Here is a 22513-nt window from a genome sequence, read left to right as displayed (position 1 = left end):
TTTTCCAACAGACCCACTCCAGATGTGACCTTTCGAACGGAGTGTGAGCTTCTGCATTCAGCAATGTTGCCCTCTGAGCATTTCCATGTTATCCTGAAAAGCTTGTACATTTGCATGGATCTCGTCTTTGATCATTTATTGCCTTAGGCTTGTTCCTCGCCTTTCGTAAGAATGATGCATTTTCTAGAACTACGAGCCTCTTTAGCTCCTCGTTCCTTGCCTGAGTACTTGCTCCCTCAACATGGGATAGAAATCTTTGTTACACCATGTGTCGAGATGTGTTTGTCCAGCTTTCTAGAAGGTGCTACTCACACTTTTGTTGGACTAGTTGCTTTCTGTAGACTATCACTGCCTCGTTTTCCACCAAACTAATGGAAGGTTTTCATCATTGCCTTCCACTAGTAGTCTATCCCCTTTTTGCTGGCGTGATTCTCACACTCATCACCAATTTTTCATCATACCAATCAAACTAATTGCACTAACTATGTCCTTATCAAAAACTAAATATGAACTTGCTTCAGGACAATAGATGAACAAAGATAAAACATCTATTTTTTTTAGTAAGAATACTAATTGGAAGTAAAGAGAACAATAACAAATGGAGTTGGGGTGAAGTGTATTCAAAGTTATGAGAAGTATTTAGGATTACCAGCTATGATTGGGAAGTCAAGGGTTAAGGCATTCAAAGGCATATGTGACAGAATTTGGAGTAGGATCAGTAATTGGAAATTTGGAAGGTTGAATTTCACAAGTTGGTAACGAAGTACTCTTAAAAGTAGTGGTACAAGAAATTCTAACCTATGCTAGTATATTCCAACTAAGACTCTTCTAAGAGATAAATAAAATGATGTAATGATTCTGGTGGAGGCAACAAGAACAAGATAGCAAAGTGCATTGGATAGGATGGAGAAAAATGAGCAAGTCAAAACAGGTGGGTGATATTGTATTCAAAGATTTAAAAGGTTTCAACAGAGTTCTACTTGCCAAGCAAGGTTGGAGATTACTCAAGAATCCCACATCTCTAGCAGCAAAGGTACTTATGAAATGTAAATATTATCCAAACGGTGATTTCTTGAATGCTTGGGTCATTATCCATCTTATCTTTGGAGAAGTATCATTGCAACATGAGGTTTGCTTAGAGAAGGAATGGTATGGAGGCTCGAAAGTTGGAAAGATACGTCAGTTTGGAAGGATAAATGGATTCCAAAGCCTATTTCTCTTGAAGTTCAAATTCCACCTTGAGGACTTCCACTTTCTGCCATTATCAAAGACTTGATTGATGAAGCTGCTAGAAGATTAATCTTATAAAATTAGATGCAAAGGCAATAGTAAAGGTGCCCTTGTGTATACAGGAGTGTGAAGATAAATTAATATGACATTATATCCCAAATGGATAGTTTACTATCAAGTGCTTACCACCTAAAAAAGCAGTTAGAAGCAAGAAGTATAAAGGAATCTTCTATGTTGACTTCTAGACAAAAGATTTCGAAGAGGATTTGGTGCATGAATGATCCAAATGCAGTCAAATTGTTTCTATGAAAAGCATGTAATATTGGATTCCTAGCAAGGCGAATTTGGCTAAAAGGAAACTAATACAAGATGGCAAACAGACCAGAGGAAAATATGAGTTCATACCCAAATTGAAGAAGCACCAAGATATATTATTAAGGGAGGCAGGCCATGGCAGGTGGTTTGTGTGAATCGGAAAGCTAATATGTTGGTCCATAATTTAGCTAAAGACGCATCATGTTGTGTTGATGAAAGTTTATGATTAATGCAAGTTTATTGTGATTTAAAAACAAAATTGCGCAATTGGATCATCAACTTTAAATATAATTCAATTAAAAGGAATATTTTATAAGGTGACTTAAATTTAGAAATTTCTAAAAATTATTGTTTGAATACAGATTTCAAGTCACAATCTTTCATAATTTTTTTTTTCCGAGTTTTAGGCCTCATTCGGAAGTTGAATTGAACTAAGATCAACTTAGTTCAGTCTAATTTTAAACTGATTCTAATATCTAAAAACTAAACTTTCAAATTATTAAATTCATATCAACTCAAAATCTCTTTACAATTGGGACCACAATATTTTTCAACTCAATACATTTTTACATGAGAGACTCACAACCTTTTTCAAATTTCCATAAATATATCTAAACTCATCTTAATATCTAAAACATTTAAACTTATCTTAAGTGGATCCCACAAAACTCAATCCACTATATTAACTTATTACTATTTATAAATAACTCAACTTATCTCAACTTAACTCAACATCCAAACGGGCCTTAAAATTTGGATTTCATATATAAACAAATAAAAATTAAAACTCGCGTCTTCAATAAAAAATTAAATAAATGTTTTAGAATCCACATTGAATGGATATATAATATTTTTGTGTTTACGAAAAGAGAAGTGTGGTTCACACAGAGATCTTGCCAAATAAAGTTCATAAAAAAAGTTCATAAACTTATAAACTAATGAAAAATGATAGTACGGCTCTAATGAGTGGTTTGGATTTAGAAATAAGTTGAGATGTATTGAGATGGTTTGTGAATAGTAAAATAAAAATTAAATTATTTCTTATATTTTGTGTGAAAATTTGATAAAGTTGTTTTAAAATTTGAAAAAGTTGAATTGTTTATTATATTTTGTGTAGAAATTTGAAAAAATTGTAATGATGAGATGAGATAAATTGAGGTGGGTTGAAATGGGTTACGAATACAAATGAGGCCTACATCTACTTATTCGTGTATTTTATTTATTTATTTTTAATAGTTAAAAAAGTAACTGTGAGTTTGTATTTTTTTATTTTTATTTTAAATATTAAAAAAAAATACATTTGCACTAGTGTGCATATTTAAAATGCACATCTGGTACCCTAGTATTTCCCTAAACTAAGATAACTTCTTGTAATTCATCAGAGACGTTTTTTTACTGTAAAGAAAATCTAATGAATCGCGTCTAATCAGATTAATTTGTGAAGTTTATTTTTATAAAATCTTTTTTGTAAATCTAACACTTCTCAATATAACGTCTCTAATTGATTATAAGTTTATTAGGGCCGGTTTGAATTCAAAGATAAGATAGAATGATTTTAGACGAAAGATGAAAGATAAAAAAAAATATTATTAGAATATTATTTTTTAGTATTATTATTGTTTTAGAATTTAAAAAAGTTAAATTTAGATTTGAAAAAGTTAAATTATTTATTATATTTTGTATAAAAATTTAAAAAAATTGTAATAATTAGATAATATAAGATGAGATACTTTTCAGATTCAAACGGAATTTAATATGAAATGAAAAATTACTTTTGAGTTTAACTAACATGTTTACAAAATGAAAAACCAATTACTGATTTTAAAAATAAAAATTGACATATACATGTGGACTAACTTTATTTATTATCCTCACACATCATACATCACATTTATTTTAATTTTTTATTTATTTTTTGATAACGTATATATAGTTAATCGATGTGATAAGAATAAAATAAAATATAAAATAATATTAAAATATAAAAAATATGTGACGTGAGCATCGCTCCTCATCCCTTGCGCTCCTGATTTGTTAAACTCTTAAGCCTTAAGATTAGTTACAATTCCATGGGTTCGCCTTCACCGGTACAACTAATCTTTTTCAGCTACAGCTAATAGCCATTAGCCATTTGTTGGACAATTATTTCAAACCTTTGAGTACTATACAATCGACGTGTCTGTACATTACTAACGTGCACTTTACCGTAGAACATTACCACTTAAAAATGTGCACGTTGACACTAACCCCTAATATCTCTTGTTTTTACAAAACGGCCATTTATCGCATCGTTTTCCGTCTGAATCACATTCACACCAAAGAAAAACGAAACCAGATTTTGAGACCCGTTGCACAGCGTAGGCGACGACTCTCAAGTCTCAACTCTTCTCCGTCTATATCTCTATAATCAAGTTTTCTTGCAGTTTCCGGTACATTCTCAGCTGCTTTCCTGGCGAATCTCCGACCAGGTACACCCAATCCTGATCTTTCTTCCCACTTGTTCTCTTTTACCAGTACCGAGAAGATAAAAAGTATAAATGAATCGTTTGACCCCCTGTTTGGTCACTAGGAAAATGTAGGTGCACAAAAGAAAATCTTGCTTCTATTACTCGATTCTTCTTGGCTCGGAAGAATCGATAACTGTTCACAACTGTGTTTTATACTTCAATTTTGTTTAGACGTATTTTGAACTTCATGTTAAGGAAATCAATTTAGAGACTAGGATTCGGGATGTTTTGTATTTTATTTATTATCCTACGTCTTCTCAGCTGCCAAAAGGAGGCTTATGATTGTGAAACGATAAGAAAATAAGTAAATGGATTTCTCATTTTCCTGGTTTCTTGTTCTCCAAGGAAATATGAACTAAATTTTGGGAAAAAAAAATCATATATTGGTTTCAAATTATGAATTCTTATATTTTTCCATTTTCTCAGCAGTCAAACCAAGGGTGTTCGTTTTTTGAGTGGACGCTTTTGTTTGTGGGTAAGTATGTGTATCCCATTTGATAAAATCAGGGTAAAAGTTGAGCAGATTAGTTTAGCTTGTTAGAATTGAATTGATCAATTTTGTATATATCAATTGTGCTATACAAGGTGGCCTATATACAGGAGGTCAAAGACTATACAAGAGCATTACTAAACCAATGTGAGACTTTGTAACGATATACACTAACAGCCCCTCTCAAACTCAAGGTGGATAAGAAACCCCCTCGAGGTTGTCAACCAAACAACGAAACCGAGCCGTAGGATGAGACTTTGTAAAGATGTCGGCAATCTGATCTTGAGAGGAGATAGAGAGTAACTAAAGAGAATCTTGTAGCAAATGATGACAAACAAGATGACAATCAATCTCAATGTATTTGGTCTGCTCATGGAAAATATTATTATGAACAATCTGGATGGCACTTCGATTGTCACAGTAAAGAGGAGTGGCAGAGGTGAAAGGTACACCTAACTCCTGTAGTAACCAAAGGGGTTCAGCGGTGGTGTCTGCCAGGGCACGATACTCGGCCTCAATGTTGGATGAAGAGACAATAGTCTGTTTCTTGCTACGCCAAGAGATCAATGAGGAACCGAGAAGGAAGCAGTAACCTGTGGTGGAACAACGATCAGTGGGATCACCTGCCCAGTCAACATCAGAGTATGCTCGAAGAACTAGTGGAGATTGAGCAGAGAAGTGCAGACCATGGAAGAGAGTGCCCTTATGATACCGAAGAATGCATAGGATAGCAATATAGTGGGCTGTTCGAGGGGCAGATATGAACTGGGTCACCTAATGCACAATATAAGAAATGTCTGGACGAGTGACTGAAAGGTAAACTAAGTTGGCAAGCAACTGTTGATAAAGTGTGAAGTCAGACAATAATTCCCCACATGAGGGGGTCAGATATGCATGAAGCTCAATGGGTGTATCAACAACCTTGCTGTCAGTAGGGCCAGTTCGAGACAAAAGATCAGAGACATGCTTGGCTTGGGTGAGGTAGAAACCATCTACTGAGTAAGTGATCTCCAAGCCGAAAAAATAACTCAGGTAACCAAGATCTTTCATCTCAAATTGCTGATTGTGGAAGTCCTTAAGTTCCTGAATGCCATTAAGATTAACACCAATAATAATTATGTCATCCACATATAGTAGTAGCAAAATGAGACCTTTTTCGGAACAACGAATGAAGGGGGCTAGGTCATAGGAACTAAGGGAGTAGCCCAAGTGAGAAACCGTAGAGGTGAATTTTGCAAATCAGGCACGAGGGGCTTGCTTAAGGCCATAGAGAGCACGACAGAGGCAGCAGACCTTGGCTAGCGGATGAGAGAGACTAGGTGGAGGCTACATATAGACCTCTTCACACAGATCACCACTCAAGATGGCATTTTTGACATCCATCTAAAGAGCTTCCATTGATGAGAGGCCGCAACAGCCAAGAGAGTGCAAAACAGAGGAGAGACGAGCAATTGAGGCAAAAGTCTCCTCATAGTCAATGCCATATTCTTGTGTAAAATCTTTGGCAACAAGTCGAGCTTCGTTCCTCTCAATAGAACCATCTGAGCGAGTCTTGATCGTATAGATCCACTTACAACCAATTACAGACTTTCCAGGAGGCAAATCAATCATATCCCATGCATGGTTCTTAAATCATGCATCGAGTTCCTCAGTCATTGCATCTTGCCATAATGGATTAGTGGATGCCTCACGATAGGAGTGAGGCTCGTGCAAAGTAGCAAGGGCAGTGTAATAATGAAAATCATGCAGATGAGTAGGAATAGATCTTACCCTAGAAGAACGACGAAGGGAAAGGTTGGCTGTGTGATCCATAGGCCGGGCCGAAGAGGGATGTAGCTCAAGAGACAAAGATCCTAGCCTAGGAGTGTCCGAAGAGTGAGTAGGTGGAATGCATGGAACATCGGATATGGACATAGGTGGAGAATGATTGGATTGCTCATCTGGAAAAAGCTCTAAGGCAAATGATTGAGAAATAGAGGGACTAAAAGTAGATACCTCAGTAACCAAGCGATGTTCCCAAAACACAACATGACGGAAAATGTGGAGGCGATGAGCAATAGGATCATAACACCGATAACCCTTCTGAGTCTCGCCGTGTAACAACCCTGTCCAATAATTCTAGGTCGGAATATTGGTAACTATAAATTATTGAGGTTGAGTAGGAGTTTTATTAGGCTCAATAACTAGATTAAATCTCATTTATTATTTATTGAAAGAGTTAGACTCTCTTTTTAAAATTTAAAGATCGGCCATTAGAAATTTATTTCAATTTAACATCATCACTAATTGAAGTCCCCTACGCAACCTCAGTCACTGACAATCCTATATTGAATGAACTACTATATCATGTTTTTAAATTTAAACTCTTTTTAGATGATCACGACTGAGTGTTCAGCAGATTAGTTTCAATATATGTATTAACCGAGTCAACTCAAACTGGTCGTCACCCTCTCCCAAATCTTTCTATAAAACCCACAAACCTCCCAATCCAACTATGTGATTGATTTTGTGTCGAAAATTTTCGAAAGCAACACTACAAGATAAGTAGCTTGATCATAAATTAGGATTAGCATACGTTAATTAGTTATATATATATATATATATATTACTAAAGCCAATTCTTTGGAAGCCAGTGCTTACGTACCACGCATGTCATGATATTTGAAAGCACGTCATCCATCACGTTTCATTCTTTATATTATATTTATGTATATATTATGCATCTCACGTTGCATAAGACATAAGTTTTCATAAAATCAGGCATAATATAAGCTTAGAACAGTAAATCAGATGTTCATTCAGATGCATGGTATCAATGCGAATTTATGGGTGGACATGCAAGCCATGGACCTAAGCGTGGTCCACCATTGTATGCTAGATTACTATTAGCAACTCACCTTGCGGCCGCGGGATGTTGGTCTGTTGCACAACCTTGCATACATGGTTAAGTGTGTGGGCTAGTATGATAAGATAAGTCAGATAAGTCAAGATAAGTCATGCATGCTTGTCATAGCATACGTATGAACAATCATGATTTTAAGTTCTTAGCATGAAATATTTTATGAAAAACCTTATATTAAGTATGTTTACGTTATGATGGTTTTTTACTAAACTATTGACTTATTTTAGTTTATTTTTTTATGTTTTTAAATCACTTCAAATCAGAATATTTATGTAGATAGAGCGCTGGACGAGACTTAGTCTAGGGAGGCGTGACAATGGTGTAGATCATGTATAGAGATTTTAAGTTATTATGTTTATGGCACGGACTTTGAGAAATTTTAATAAATGCTTATGTGCACGCTTTCATTTATGATTTTAGTATTTTAATACGAAATGACTTTATTTATTATATAAAATCTTTGTATCTGGCACAAGTAATGAGAAAATATTTTTAAGTTAGGATTAGTAGTAGCACTCCGGCTCTCGATAATTTTTAAAAGTGACTTTTTTATTTACCGTGAGGAGCGGGGTGTTACACGTCGTAGCCAAGCAAGCAACAAAGGTGAGAACGTGGCTCCAACTTTGTCTGTTCATGAGATTGAAGAAGGGCAAAGTAAGTAGAACCAAAGGAACGAAGGTGTTGATAGTTAGGGGGAGATCCAAACAGATGCTCATATGGAGACTCATTTGAGATGATTGAACTTGGAAGGTGGTTAATGGTATAAATTGCAGTAAGGATAGCTTCACCCCAGAATGGGGTAGGGACTTTAGCAGAGAGGAGAAGAGTCCGAACTATGTCAAGGATATGACGAAGTTTTCGTTTAGCTAGTCCATTCTGCTGAGAGGTGCCTAGACAGGAGATTTGATGGATAGTGCCATATGTTTGCAAGATACTCTGGAAAGTAGATTGTTTGTATTCAAGTGCATTGTCAAATTGAAAAATTTTGTTACGTTTAGAAAATTGGGTTTCAATAATTTTTGCAAAGTTACAATAAATATGCAATGATTCAGAATAAGAGTGCTTGAGATAGACCCAACTGTAATGAGTGAAATCATCAATAAATATAACAAAGTAATGAGATCCACTGATACTAGTTACGGGGGCTGGTCCCCAAACATCAGTGTAGCAAATCAAAAAGTACCAATAGACACTAACTCACTACTGTGAAAAGGCAAAGCATGTTGTTTTCCTAACTAACAAGAAATATAATAAAATGTATCTTGGGTCACATAATCTAAAAGACCTTGAGCAACTAATTGTTGTATTTGGGAATAGGATGCATGACCAAGTCGAGAGTGCTAGAGGGCGAAGGAAAACACCAGTGGGTGGACAAGGAGGAACTGAGGTAAGATGCAAAGTGCTCATTGGGAACATACACTCCACTCTAGGGCCTGTCCCAAGTGCTTGTCTCGTCCGTGGATCCTACACAATACAACCAGAGTGGTAAAAAATAACATGGTAGCCAAGTTGAGCCAATTGCCCCACAGAAATCAAGTTATAAGAGAGTTTAGGAACATGAAACACTTCAGAAATGGAAATGTTGGGTGTGGAGATAGAGCCTATACTAGGAGCAAGCATAGTGGATCCATTGGTAGTGTGTATAGCAAGTGGTGGATGTGCAAAATGCATTTTAGAGAACAAGGACAATGAGGGTGTCATATGATTGTGATAGGCAAAATCCATAAGCCAAAAGAGAGACTTACCAGGCTGAATAGAAAGAGCAGGGGAGGATGATGCATTACCAGACCGGATTAGGACTTAATTGAAGAGGTTCTCCAAGTTAGCTATAGAGAAAGTGATGGTGGATCCAGAAGACTGAGGCACATCAGACCTGAGGAGTGTCTGAACTAGCAATAGCAGCAGTAGGAGTTCCTTTCTTGTTACGACGGTAACAGGTCTCGATGGCATGGCAAAGACATTTACAATAATGACAAAACAACTTATTGGAGCGATGGTTGCTAGGACCATGCTTTCTAGAACTAGGTTGTTGAGGGTTGGTCAGAGGAGGAAACTGACGGAGTGATAGCCAAGACACTGAGCTTGTTCTGAGTCTGTAATGTATGCAGACGAGTTTCCTCACAGATCAGCTCATTAATAGCAATTTCTAGGGAAAGAGTCAGAGTGCGATTAAGCAGTTGACCACAGATTGGCTCAAATTCATCCTGTAGCGCCATGAGAAGCTGATAGAGATGATGCTGATCACGACGAATGGCATACATGTCAGCATTAGTGGGATCCTTCCAGAGTGGGCCAGAGAGATCAATCTGATTCCAAATGTGACAAAGACGATCAAAGAAGTTATTGATGGATAGGCCAGGCATCTGTTTGAGCTGATATAACTCGACCATAAGTTGGTACTCTCTGGACCCATGAGGAGTAGCATAACGCCTGGCTAACATGGTCCAAGCAAATAGAGGATCATCATAGCTACCAAGTAGATTGGAGATAGTCGAAATGGAGGTGTTGCGCATCCAAGTAAGGATCTGGTGATTATGGCTATTCCATTTGAGAAGGCGCTGTAGAAATCGTTCTGCTCGTTCATCTCATTCTTGCACTGGCTTTGTCCAATCACCCGTGCATTAGAACCAAAGTTCACGGCCTTTAAGTAAGTTATGAAAAGACTGAGATCACACCAAATAGTTTTTACCATCTAATATAACATGAATAGGACGAAGAATCTCATTGTTTTGAGTCATTATGAGACTAGATATGCAAAAATAGTTTGCAAAAATGAGATCAACATGCAAAAATATGCAAAAAACACCCGGATAGGAAAAGCCAAAGTCAACGGTCAAAGTCAATGATCAAGGGTCAACGGACAACTGCTGACGTGGTTGCTGACAAGACTAGGGCTGACGTTAGCGACGTGAGGTGCGCGTGGGGGCACATGCGAGCTCTGATTTGACTGATTTTGTTGGTGTTGAGTCGATCTCAATGGGATCTTCCCAACGGTATGTTGCGTGAGCAAAACAGAGCTTCGGTTACGATGATTCCATGTGAGCAACACTTGAATGGTTCAACCGTAGAAGACAGAGGCAACGGAAGAATGTTGAGAAGGATGAAAACTACTTGTACTGAAAGGATCAGAGTAGTGGGTCTGATACCATGTTAGAATTGTATTGATCAATTCTGTATGTATATCAATTATGCTATGCAAGGTAGCCTACAAATAGGAGGCCAAAGACTATACCAGAGCATTACTAAACCAATGTGGGACTTTGTAAAGATACACACTAACATAGCTTAGCATACCATCTATATCTGCTTTTTTTTTTAAAAAAAAAAAAATATATATATATATATATAGACACCTTTGGGATTCTTATTAAGCCTTCGAACAGAATACGGTGGATATCAAATTTATCTAATAAGCAACACTTCACCTGGGATCAGGTTTACCGATAAGTCTTTGGTACAGACTTTTTCTACATTTTAGATTGAGAAATATTGACCCAAGATATGGACTTCATTTTATATAATGTTGGGCTCCACACTGCCCAGGTTCAACTTGTAATATTGTAGGGTCCACATACTATCCAAATTGTAGGAAGTGTTTAGGTAACAAAATTGTAAAAACTCGTATCCTTTATCCAAACAGAACTTTTTGTGTCGCGAACATTTAGCTAACTTTAGAACAATATCTTATTGTCTCTTTCAATCCCTTTCATACAAACTCCCACATGCACACAACCGCACACACATTGGAGGAAGAACACCTCAAGGTGAAAGCTAATCAGCTAAAATACATAATTCCCTCAATGGAGTAGAAGATATCAGACTTTTAATGAGGATATTATGTGATACCCCATATGATAAGGATAAGGGTAGGTGGTATATGTGATCTCACATTACTTGGAAATGAGAAGTCCTTGCTCTTTATAAGGTTCCAATAGGGCTCTAATTGTATCATTGACTAGGCTTTTTGAAGTATAGGCCATGTGGTTTGGGTCTTCCATTGGGGCGTTACATATTATTATGTTATCTTAATAACATATGAGCTTGGTGTTTTAGGTTAATATTAACTACCACTTCATAGTAACATGCCACATGAAAAGGTAATCTTCCAAATAATAACTATGACCATCTGAAGAAGTATAAAAATAATAATAATAAAAGCACTCAAGGAGAGTTAGAGTTCACTACAAATAAGTTAATGGGCTAATAGAAAGATGGTATCCGCAAGTGGTAAGAGCCTTGGTCTTAGTGATATGCTCCCTCTAGATCTACAGTACGAACCCCAAGGTGCAAACTATTTCTAGGGGCCATTGGGCTGGGGGAATTCCTCCTTGAATTACCTGAGGTGCACTTGCAGGAAGCTCATTGTTGAGAGTCTTTGCACTTCCTGTATCGGTTGGGACTTTGCTTCGGACACCCAGTGCTAATAAAAAAAAGAAAGGAAAAAAAAGATGGTATCTACATTTTTTTTATTGGTAGGGATGTAGCTACAAATTATGTGCTTTATGTGTCGTATACCATGCACTAATAAGCAATACCGAATTAACAAAATGAACTTTTAACACCTGTTCCATTGTGTGAAATATAGTGTGTATACATATATACTCAACAGTATAACAAATATAGTTTGATCCTTTCTCTGTCTGTGTCTCTCTCTCGCTCCTCTTTTGTTTGCTGTCATGTGCATAGGCAAAGACATGAATATTTTCACATTTCCAAATATGACAGTGGTACATCATTAAGCATTGCTTGTATATTGTAGCAGGGGCTATTTAAGTGCTTGATCACATGATTTGATAAGAACGTTAAATAACAACTATCACAATCAATGAGTATAACATTTGGACCGGCAGTTCTCATTTTTAAAGAAGGATACATGATGTAGAAATGCAAGGGCAGAGGGCATTGTTTGGAGAAACATATCCAAGTGTTGTTGTGATATTGTAAAGTAACAAGGAGTTCAAGTCAATGGTACTTAATGTGTAAACCATGCATTTTACTTGTATTTTGTTTCCCTTATATAATAAAGTTCTTCAAGAAGTGCTTTCTGCAAATCTTACATTCTAAAGTGAGTGATGTGTCCATGATTTGGATCCTTGTTCTTGCATGATGACTCTTCAAGTCCAGATAGATGGCAAATAAGACAAATGAGGATTCCTATCACAAACTCTCAAGGAAAGAGCTCCAAAGTTTGTGCAAAAAGTATGGGTTGCCTGCTAATAGATCACATTCAGGATTGGCAACATTACTAATCTCTTACTTAGAGGTATTCTTTTCAAGCTATTTTTTTCTTTGACGAAAGTAAATCACATATGAAGGGGAGCCAGAACCTTTTTATCTCTTTTTCAGCTGTTATGTGGTAATGTTTATTATCATTTTGTTTTTCGTTATGTGGACCATATTCCATATTTTAGCTGATAGTTTTAAACTGCTAGCATGGACTTGTTTTATTTACATTGTTATTGCACTTTTTTCTTCTCCTTGAGGTTTTGAGAATGGCAGTTACTAAAATATGTGCTTTTCTTTTCAAAATAAAAGATGGCAGCATGTAAGGTCTTCAATTCAATTGCAGTTACGTATTGTTTCTTTTATGTTTTGTTTTTTTCATATGCTAGGCCCACATTGAGTTCATGGTTATTGGGTGAGCTTGCTTGCATGTGAGGTGTTTGAGTTTTTCTGTGTTTGATAACTTTTTTGATAGACTGCCCGATAGTTAAAGCTTTTTAGAGTTGATTTTGCCTACTTTGTGATTGTTTCAACTGATATTCTAGGATTTATCATTGGAAGATCCATTGAATATTAGTTTATTCAATGGAGCTAGCTTTCATAACTGTCTTTATCATTTTCTGGCTCCTAACTTGTAACTAAGTATTCTCTTTTGTATACTTTCCGTGTACTTGGGCTATGCCTATTTACTTTATTGAATAAAATTTTATCTTACCTACCCAAAAAAAAAAAAAAAAAAAAGATCCATCATGTTGGTAGGAAAATCGTTGAACAATAGAGATTAAGAAGCCTACCAAAGATACTTTGGCCTCTATTTAGACTGCAACATGTAGAAGTTCAAATTATGCCCACAACAGTCAGCACTCGCTGTCAATTTACTACCTAGGTGTTCATCATGGTCCTTCATGCCTATCTTGTTAAAGTTATTTGAATTGATTCCTACTTAATGCCCTGTAAAACCTTCTCCCAGTGGATCACGATATATACAATATACTTCCATACATACATGTCAAACACAAATTGGAATTAGACTTTGTGTTTGGTTCGCTCATGAGCATATACTAGTTACATAAATTGGAATTTGATTAAAGAAAGGAAAAGGGTCTTGCTGGGGTTGTATTAAAATAGTGGCTCTCTTCCAAGAGAAACCTCACCATTACATCTCCATGCCCTTTGAGCCATAGACAGTAAATCAAAACAGAAATTTGACTCTTGCTCATGGAGCATTGAAGAATTTTTTTTTTCAAAGTTGCAGATTGATGAATTACTAGTAAAAAAGGGTTAGCTAGACTTTAAGACCTCACAGAAAATTAGAGCCCGGTACTCATGTTAGAAAATTGTTAGATGATGGAGACCAATATAGATAATAAGAGAGTCTGCCAGAGATGGTATCTAGTTTCTCTTTATACATATTGTTTATTAAAATCTAAAAGTACAAAATTAACCCATTATAGGTCTCTTAACAAAAGGATTGCATCTTCTTTCCATTTTACTTTGAAAGGAAGCATCAAGTATCAGACATGGCAGAGTTATATTGACTGCAGATCTTCATATAAGTAAGCAAGATGATGAAACAACATTGTGCCAACGAGCTTGCTCAAGTTGCACCTCATCTTCCTGTAAGAACTTGATGGAGGATGAGGTTTTGCCTTTGAATCCACTGTGTAATTGTGTGACGTGCCAATAAAAAGAGAAAACTGACAATGATACTACTTTACTGATTCAGCTTTCCAAATAGGTGCCTCTTGGGTGTTCGAGTGGCCTCGCAAGATGAGAATGCCTACAGTTGGGCTCCTTTTTCCTTGCTTGTACAAGAGTTTCTATCTATTAGATGTTTTGTTGTTACATTGTTAGAATTCATTTGCATCTTTGTATGCAGGATGACTTACGTGGTTTAATGTATAATCTTCAGGAGATGTCATCCTCTCAGCTTGTTGTCCAACGTGATAGAAGTGATATTAATCATAGAGAGTCCCTGAGAGAAAGCTTTGATAACACACGATTGGGCTTCGCAAGAGATGGCACAGTGGAGAATGGGCCTGGGATAAATTGTAGAAAGATGAATGTTGATGCATGTCCTGCAGAAAATGTTATTGTGCCATCTATGAAAACTTCATGCGTTCCTTCCCCTTCTTTTGAGTTTTATGTCATGTCAGAAGAGGGCATTAATCTTCATGTTGATCTGAATTCAAGCCCATCAGATTGGACTAAGAGGTTGAAAAATGAGGTTTACATTTCTGAGGGTGTTCACAGGGATAGGTCACGAAGTCTTCATTCCGACCTTGGGAAATTTGGAGAGACTGATATAGAAATGAACAATTCATTTATATTGAATATAGAGCCTGGCCAAATTAACAATGCTCATGTACTGACAAGATCTTCTGCAAGTTCGGGAATGACAGAAAATGATCATCTGGGGTTTAAACAACCAGATAAATGTGATGCATCTTTACTGTCCTCTGCAGTAATGCCATGCATAGATAAGTTAAAGAATTTGAAGAGAGATCAAATGCATGTCTCATCTGAACCCAATTTCAATGTGCACGACCAGATAGATTCTGCTGCTAAGTCCTGTGATAAAGATCAGTGTACTGTAATCCTTGATTCAAATGTCAGTGTCACTCCACAGTTAAAGACAGCATGTAATTCTGTTATCAACCCAATGTCTGGTGGTCCGTTAAGTTCTCTCACATTAAAGGATCAAACTTCAAAGCCTGGTGATGAAATTTTTGAAAACTCAAGTCTGCAGAATAGTTCTAGTCTTGTGAATCCCTGTGTCATGTATCCTGGATTCCCGGCTGGTGCTTCTATGGAAATGCCAACATCAGAAGTTGCAAGTTGCCGTAAAGATGCATCATGTTCATCTTGTGAAAATGGTGATTCTGTTATCAAACCAATATTTGATGGTCCACTAAGACATCTCACATTAAAGGATCAAAACTCAAAGTGCGGTGATGAAAATTTTGAAAACTCGAGTCTTCAGAACAGTTGTAGTCTTGTGAATCCCAGTATGGTATATCCTGGATTCTCGACTAGTGCTTCTATGGAAATGCCAACATCAGAAGTTGCAAGTTGCCGTAAAGATGCATCATGTTCACCTTGTGAAAATGGTGGATCTCTGGTTTTGGTTGATTTGAAACACAAAACAGAAAAGGAAGAAGGTGGATTGGCCAACTCAAGTGAGCTTAATGATGACACTTACAGGAATCTTTCGCCAACAAGTGCTTCTATGGAAATGCCAACATCAGAAGTTGCAAGTTGCCGTAAAGATGCATCATGTTCACCTTGTGAAAATGGTGGCTCTCTTGATTTGGTTGATCTGGAGCACAAAACAGAAAAGGAACAAGGTGGATTGGCCGGATTGGCCAACTCAAGTGAGCTTAATGATGAAACTTACAGGAATCTTTCGCCAACAACCTTTGAAGAATGGGTATGGTTTGTTTTCTCTACATAGTTTATACTCCTCAACTCATCCTCCTCCAAAACAAAAGAGAGGAAGAGAGGAATAATGTGTCTGCTGCCAAATTTTGATTGAATGTTTGATATAACAGCTGCAATTCTGTATACCATTTTTTAAATGTGTCTGTTTTAAAATTCTAATGTCTTTTATATGTAATTTTATTGGAAGTCATATTTTCCAGAGATCAAATTACTCATGAGTTGATGCATTATACGATGTCATACCAGGCAAATACTACAGTTTGATGCTTAATTAAATTGATAGTTAAGATCACTTAGGAATAGAATTACATTGATCTCACTTTAACCTGAATAATTTTTTTTTACTATTCACTTAATTTTCTACTGTTTGTGTTGAGTCAATTATATATTCTTCCTCTCTTTTATAACAGACATGGTCGAGAGTGAATTTTTGTCCAGTATATTTATAATCAATAGTTTCTCTTCACCTCTTTCTTGCTTGTTTGCCTAGTATATACTGGTTAGCATTTGGTGGATTCTTTTATTTGATGCTCAATTTTATATTATTGCCTTTAGCCACTTGTCTATGTTTGATGGTAAAAGGATATTTGTGATATGTTTCACAAGTGCAAATGCTTTATCTGTTTTGTTTTTTAACTGATTGAAATTCTTTGTTTTATTTTTTATTTTTTATTTTAACTGAAAGTGTGGTATAAAATTTGGGATTCATTGTATAACATGCGATTTATGCTGGTATTTGTTGTCTTCTCTCTTTTACCTTGCTTCTCTCTCCTCTCTTATACATGTGCATACAAGCACAGACACAGAAACCAACCCACCCACAGAGATGCGGGAAGGGATCTTCAATACAGTGAAGTAATATATTTTTGCCTATGTTTAGAACATACCCAGTCTCTTGGTTCTGAAGATAGATCTATGTTTCCTGCATGTTACATTCAATCACATTGACAATATTTAATGAGACCCTGTTGTTTACAGGATAGGAGCAACGTAATCAATGGAAAGGAGTGCTCAGAGTAATCTCTCTTCTCAAGCAAAGTTCTTTGTTTTTGTACTTCTAAATTTAATGTGGTAATCTGAGCGCGCAGCTCTTTTTGCTTCTTTCAGATGCTCCCAGATCGATAACTCTGTCGAAAGGACCTGCTTAAGCTCTAATGACACCAAATCTAAAGAACCTCCTAAAAAGAGGAAACATACAGATGGAGAAGATCAAAGTTCCTATCCTAAACCTGATGCAAAGATTTTAAGAAGCTCGAAACACATTGCCCGTAAAGTACTTCCCAGAAGATCCATGCGGTTAATATCTAAGGTTTTTATGACACTATCCTTGGACTTTTCGTATAAAAGTAGGTTTTGGTCATGACATGCATTTTGTAGCACCTAATGTTTAAAACATGCCTAAATTTTTTTTCTCTCTCTCTCTCTCTCTCAGGAGTGCCTAAATTTTTGGAGTTTATTTTGCACCATTAATTTTTTACTTTTTTCCCTTTACCCCCTTTCTTTTTGGAGTTCAAAGAGATGATGAATTGTTTTTTTTAATGCTCTTTTATCCTCTAGGCAATGCCCTATTTTTTCCCCAATAAATTTGGAGTGCTTTATTATTATATTTTTTTTTTTGGTTTTTACACAGGCAAAATTGTTGGTTTTTCCTCAATAAATGATGAATTGGTTTTTTATTGGTAGTGTCTGTTTCTGAACAACTGCTAGAAAACTAATGAAAAAATCTGTAGAGTAAAATAACATGAATGTGCAGAAACAAAAAACAAAAACAAAAAGGGTTGTACATTCTTCCTTTTCCCAATTTGTACGTAGGTGTTAGTTTAGTCTCTACATTCTCAATATGAACTATTAAACCATTGATTTAAAGTTTGTGACAAGTAAACTCTTATATTAACATCTTCTGTTAAAGCCTTACAACTACTGGTCAATATTTTTAAAAGTACATTGTAACCTCTTTTTCTTATGGCCCAAAATTTCAGCCATCATGGCTGACCACCACATCCAGCGGCCTAGTTCCATTATCCTTATATGCATATTCTAATCTAAATGCAAAACAACACCACCAACCTGGCACTGTTCTCCCTTCCTGCAGTATGGAACTCTTCAATTACATTTTTCCTCTCTGTGGTATGTTCACAATTTGAGCTTCTTGCTCTTCTTTCAAGATGCCCTAGTAATGGAATTTGACTTTTCTTCAACTCTTTCTAGCTCCATGGCCATTGATTGATATGTAGGATGTCTTAGCTGTTTCCAACATGTGCAACTGAGTTTCCATGATTAAAACATCCGTTGGCTTGATGAGGTCTCCACTGTAGCCTTGCCTGAAACACTAGTGAGGTTTGATTTGATTCTTTGCGTCATGCTTCATTTCTGAGATGAATATAAACTAGGGTCTTTTAGCTTTGGAATATGAGTGTTCCTGTTATCAGGATTTGATTTTATGCCCACACTTTGATAGGCTTTACCTTCACCTTTGACATTTTTTGTGGTGGTGCTTGAGGATTTAGGGCAGGTTTTGGGAGATGAGATGAGAATTTTGTGTTTTGTTTTGAAGTTTAAAATATTATGTTTTAATATTATTATTGTTTTGGGATTTGAAAAATGTGTATTGGGATTTGAAAAATTTGAATTGTTTATTATATTTTGTATGGTGATTTGAAAAATGTGTAATAATGAGATGAGATGAGATGAGAATTTTGTGTTTTGTCTTGTATACCAAACCTACCCTTAGTGAGGTAACAATGTAGGGCAATGGCGGTGTTAGGTTTGTGGCTATGTTGCTAGGTCGTACAGAGTCTCTTTCTTGGGCGGGGCATCAAATACATTTGTTTTTATCAATTAACAAAGTCAAATATAGAATTCATGGAAGACCCTGCAGTTATTTGCCATCTCTGCTGGTTTCCTTGTTTACCATCATCCATATTCTTTGATGGATATATGTCAGAAGTTAAGATTTTCTCCAATTTTCTATGTGAACTTGATTGTCCAATTTGAAGAAAGATAGACACAATATAAAATGCCCATGAAGGACCCTTGGCTCCATCTGGCAACACAACTGTTTTCAAGTATTCTCATATATTTATCAGATATTCTCAGATATTTCCTTCCCAAACATCACTAAAACACAAAACACTTTCAAAGAACCTTGTGAAACGGGCATCCTAACAGTGGTTTTTGGACTATGTAGTTGTATATATACTTTCAAGCAACTAAATCAAAATCAGTTATGACATGAGTGAGAAACGTCTCCCCAATTGATATAACTGGTACCGTAATTTGTTTCTTCACACAAAAACTCATACTTGAAAAGAAATATAAATATTGTGTGCTCTGTAGTCTTGCATCAATTAATCTAGATAGCCCATTTTTTGCTTCATAAATTAGAAAGAGGAGTGTTAAGTCCACAAAAAGAATTACAAAAAAACCTTACAAACTGACATAGCTTAATGTGATATATCTAATCTACTTTATCATAAAAGTACATATACAATTTAAAGTATCACACGTTAAGCCATGCCATTTATAAGGTAGCTTTTTTCATTCTCTTTGTGGATCAAACATTTTCCAATTAGAAAACCTTTCTAATTTCCCTGTCCCTTTTCCCTCTTCTTTTTCCCTTTCAGAACCTTCAAATTTTGTTAAGCCACATCATTTTGTAAAGCAGTTTTTTGTAGTTCTTTTCATGGACCAAACATTTTCCAATTAGAAAACCTTTCTAACATCCATGTCTGTTTCCCCTTTTCTTTTCCCTTCTAGAGCCTTGAAATTGTGCTGAGGTACTTGTAAAAAAAAAAATTGTGCTAGTACTTCTATAAATTAGAAGACATGCTTTTGTTGTCTACACCATTCAAAGATTTCCTCCATGAAGAATTTACGTGTTCTTTTGTAATCTGTAAGTAAATATTTTCTTCTCAGTTTTTCTAAAGATGTTTTTTTTATTTTTCTGTTTGCAGTGAGTTCATGAAGTGCATGCGACAACCCAAAAAAAAGAAAAAAAGAAAAAGCACTGGCTTAAGTGAAAATTTGTTTCAGTTTTCTACAGGAGTTTATCGTAAGACAAATTTTTCCTCGATCTCTGTTTAGAAAGCAATAGGCTGTGGTTACATATTCTTCATAGCATATAAACATCTTTATCATTCTCAGTGAATTCACCCTTTATCTTAGCACAGCATTCATCCCAAATTTGGTTTTGATATTGACTTTGTTGGGTACTTGAATAATTGAAAGAGTGTAAGAAAAGCGTGATTGAATGATGTTTACCAAATTCGCCTTTAACTCTTTACCTCTTTTATTGAGCTCATTTTTGCTGTGTTTTGAATATTGCGAGAAGAAAAATACTTTAGCCACAATGTTATTACACAAAAGTAAATCTACAAACTGATGTAGCTTGATGTGATATGTCAGATTGTAAAGTTACTTTTATTATAAAGTAGATCTAACAGATTTCATGAAACCACATCAGTTTGTGGGTTTACTTTGTGTAATCTTTTTGTATATGTAGCAGTTCTCTTGCGAGAAACAAACTTTTGGGCTCATGTGTGAATGTATTGCAGGTCTCTCTGCATTCTTTGGGGAACGTTATACTGACAGGCATGTCAAAAGCACAGGGTAGTCATTAAACTCATTCTCATATATTTCAGAAGTTACAAAGCCAATCGTGAGACTCTCTATCAACAGAAGATTTCGTCATTGATGTTGTGGTGTATTCAATTTTTTAAAACTGGACCTTGTATCAATCTATTCTTCACTTTTATTTATTAATTTATCGAGATGACATATCTCTGTGCCAGTTGAATGTAGAGATAAACAAAGCTTGGGTTGAGTGCCTACACCATATTGTAAGTCAGAGTCGTATATGATTTCCAAATTGCATTGTTGCACGTGTAACATAGACCTACTAATAAGCAATTTCATTGTACCTTACTGCTTTGCAAGTCCACTTAATTTGCTAAGAAGCATTACGCTCTCGTTTGTTTTTACAGATGAGATGAAATGAGTTGAGATAAAAGTTAAAAGTTAAATAAAATATAATTAGAATATTAGTTTTTAAAATTATTTTTGTTTTGAGATTTATAAAGGTTGAATTGTTTATTTTCTTTTGTATGGAAATTTGAAAAAGTTGTAATGATCAGATAAAATAGGAATGGTTGTAAAAACAAACGAGGCCTAAATGTCCTTGTGTGTTTATTTCTTTGTTACCCAAAGCTCTATAGTTCAGGCAATCTCTACATGTCCAATGAGTAAGTTTCAGTAGTAAAATGTTCAGCTGCATGTGCTCTACACAAACAATCCCCTGTGATACGTTGCAGGCCGAACTGAATTAGGTTAGACCAGTTCCAGACCTGCTTGCAGCTTACTGTTCCTTTATATATTTTGAAATAAATGCTATTTGTCATACCTCTACCTCTCCATTTATATAAAACCATCTTACCTATACATGAATATCTGATACAACACAGATGGGCCTCATGATTTACCTACCTAGAGAGGAAAGGAGAAAAAAAAACTTACAAAAATGGAGAGGGTATCCAGAACTTCGTGTACAAAATCGATCGACAGTGGCAAATTCTAATGGAAACAAAATAAATCATTTATTGTTTGGTTTTCTTGCATATTCTACTTGGATAGCCTGTTCATGATACATTTTAGATAGTGTTAGTACCCCAAAATAGGAGAAAAAAATATTAGAGAAATAGTATTTGCAGTCATAGAATGCATAATCGTCGCGCACTCATTTTGAAAAAAGTGAGTAAATATGAGATCTATCTGAAAAAAAATAAATTTTTAATAATAAATCTCATTCTTTTTCAAAAAATATATATTGCGTTTGTACAATCCATAATTATATCTAACAAATGTACGTATCTTATTTGCATTATGTATCATTTTTCTTTCTTAATTTGCAAAAGCCAAACTATCTCATGCATGTCCCGCTCTTTAGTAAAATGTGCGGGAATAAATAAAGTAAAATAATTAAAATGTGAGCAAGGCAAATGGATAAATAACGATGAGTCAATAGCTATAATAAGATGAATATTTTTTTTTTTATTGGAAAAGTAATAATAAAATGATAGAATAGTAAAAGGGAGGAAAGTCAAAAAATCACAACTAACCATTATAATATGAAAGTTTTTTTTTTTTTCCCTCTCTATTGAATCGGTACTTAGAAATGGTAGCCTAATTTCGTCTTCAATTTTTTTTTTTTTAATTTTAATGTCAAAAAATCGAATCGGTTTATTGGGATAATAAAGATTATACAGTGAAAGGTCTTTTTAGCATGTAAAGGGTTAGGGATAGGTCAATAAAGTAATATAAAAATAAAATAAAATGGTGGGGTGTCTTAATAGAATACAAAGAAAATTCTTTTGAAATTATATAGAAATTATAAGTGTGACTGTTTTTTTT

At 35.4% G+C, this 22513-nt stretch overlaps 1 protein-coding gene and 1 pseudogene across 9 annotated transcripts; one reads left to right on the top strand and one right to left on the bottom strand.

The window, feature by feature from the left end:
- The first annotated feature begins 3867 nt into the window (after nucleotides 1-3867).
- LOC108979865 lies at nucleotides 3868-21031 on the top strand. Of its 9 annotated transcripts, none has more exons than XM_018950649.2 (8): nucleotides 3868-4013; nucleotides 12569-12707; nucleotides 14169-14223; nucleotides 14394-14452; nucleotides 14580-16097; nucleotides 17087-17124; nucleotides 17216-17417; nucleotides 20662-21031. In XM_018950649.2, the coding sequence occupies exons 2-8, from the start codon at nucleotides 12573-12575 to the stop codon at nucleotides 20725-20727; spliced, it is 2073 nt and encodes a 690-aa protein (XP_018806194.1). In that variant the 5' UTR covers nucleotides 3868-4013; nucleotides 12569-12572; the 3' UTR covers nucleotides 20728-21031. The 9 variants fall into 9 exon arrangements, 7 of the variants coding, with proteins under 7 accessions (XP_018806194.1, XP_018806185.1, XP_035547842.1 ...); XM_018950640.2 differs by having other exon boundaries at nucleotides 14169-14286; XM_035691949.1 differs by having other exon boundaries at nucleotides 12564-12707; nucleotides 14169-14286; nucleotides 14547-16097.
- LOC108979471 lies at nucleotides 4504-5781 on the bottom strand (annotated as a pseudogene).
- Nucleotides 21032-22513: the final 1482 nt, after the last annotated feature.

The sequence above is a fragment of the Juglans regia genome, chromosome 7 (genome assembly GCF_001411555.2).
Source record: "Juglans regia cultivar Chandler chromosome 7, Walnut 2.0, whole genome shotgun sequence".
Lineage (NCBI taxonomy): Eukaryota > Viridiplantae > Streptophyta > Magnoliopsida > Fagales > Juglandaceae > Juglans > Juglans regia.
This window is presented reverse-complemented; position numbering and strand designations above follow the sequence as displayed.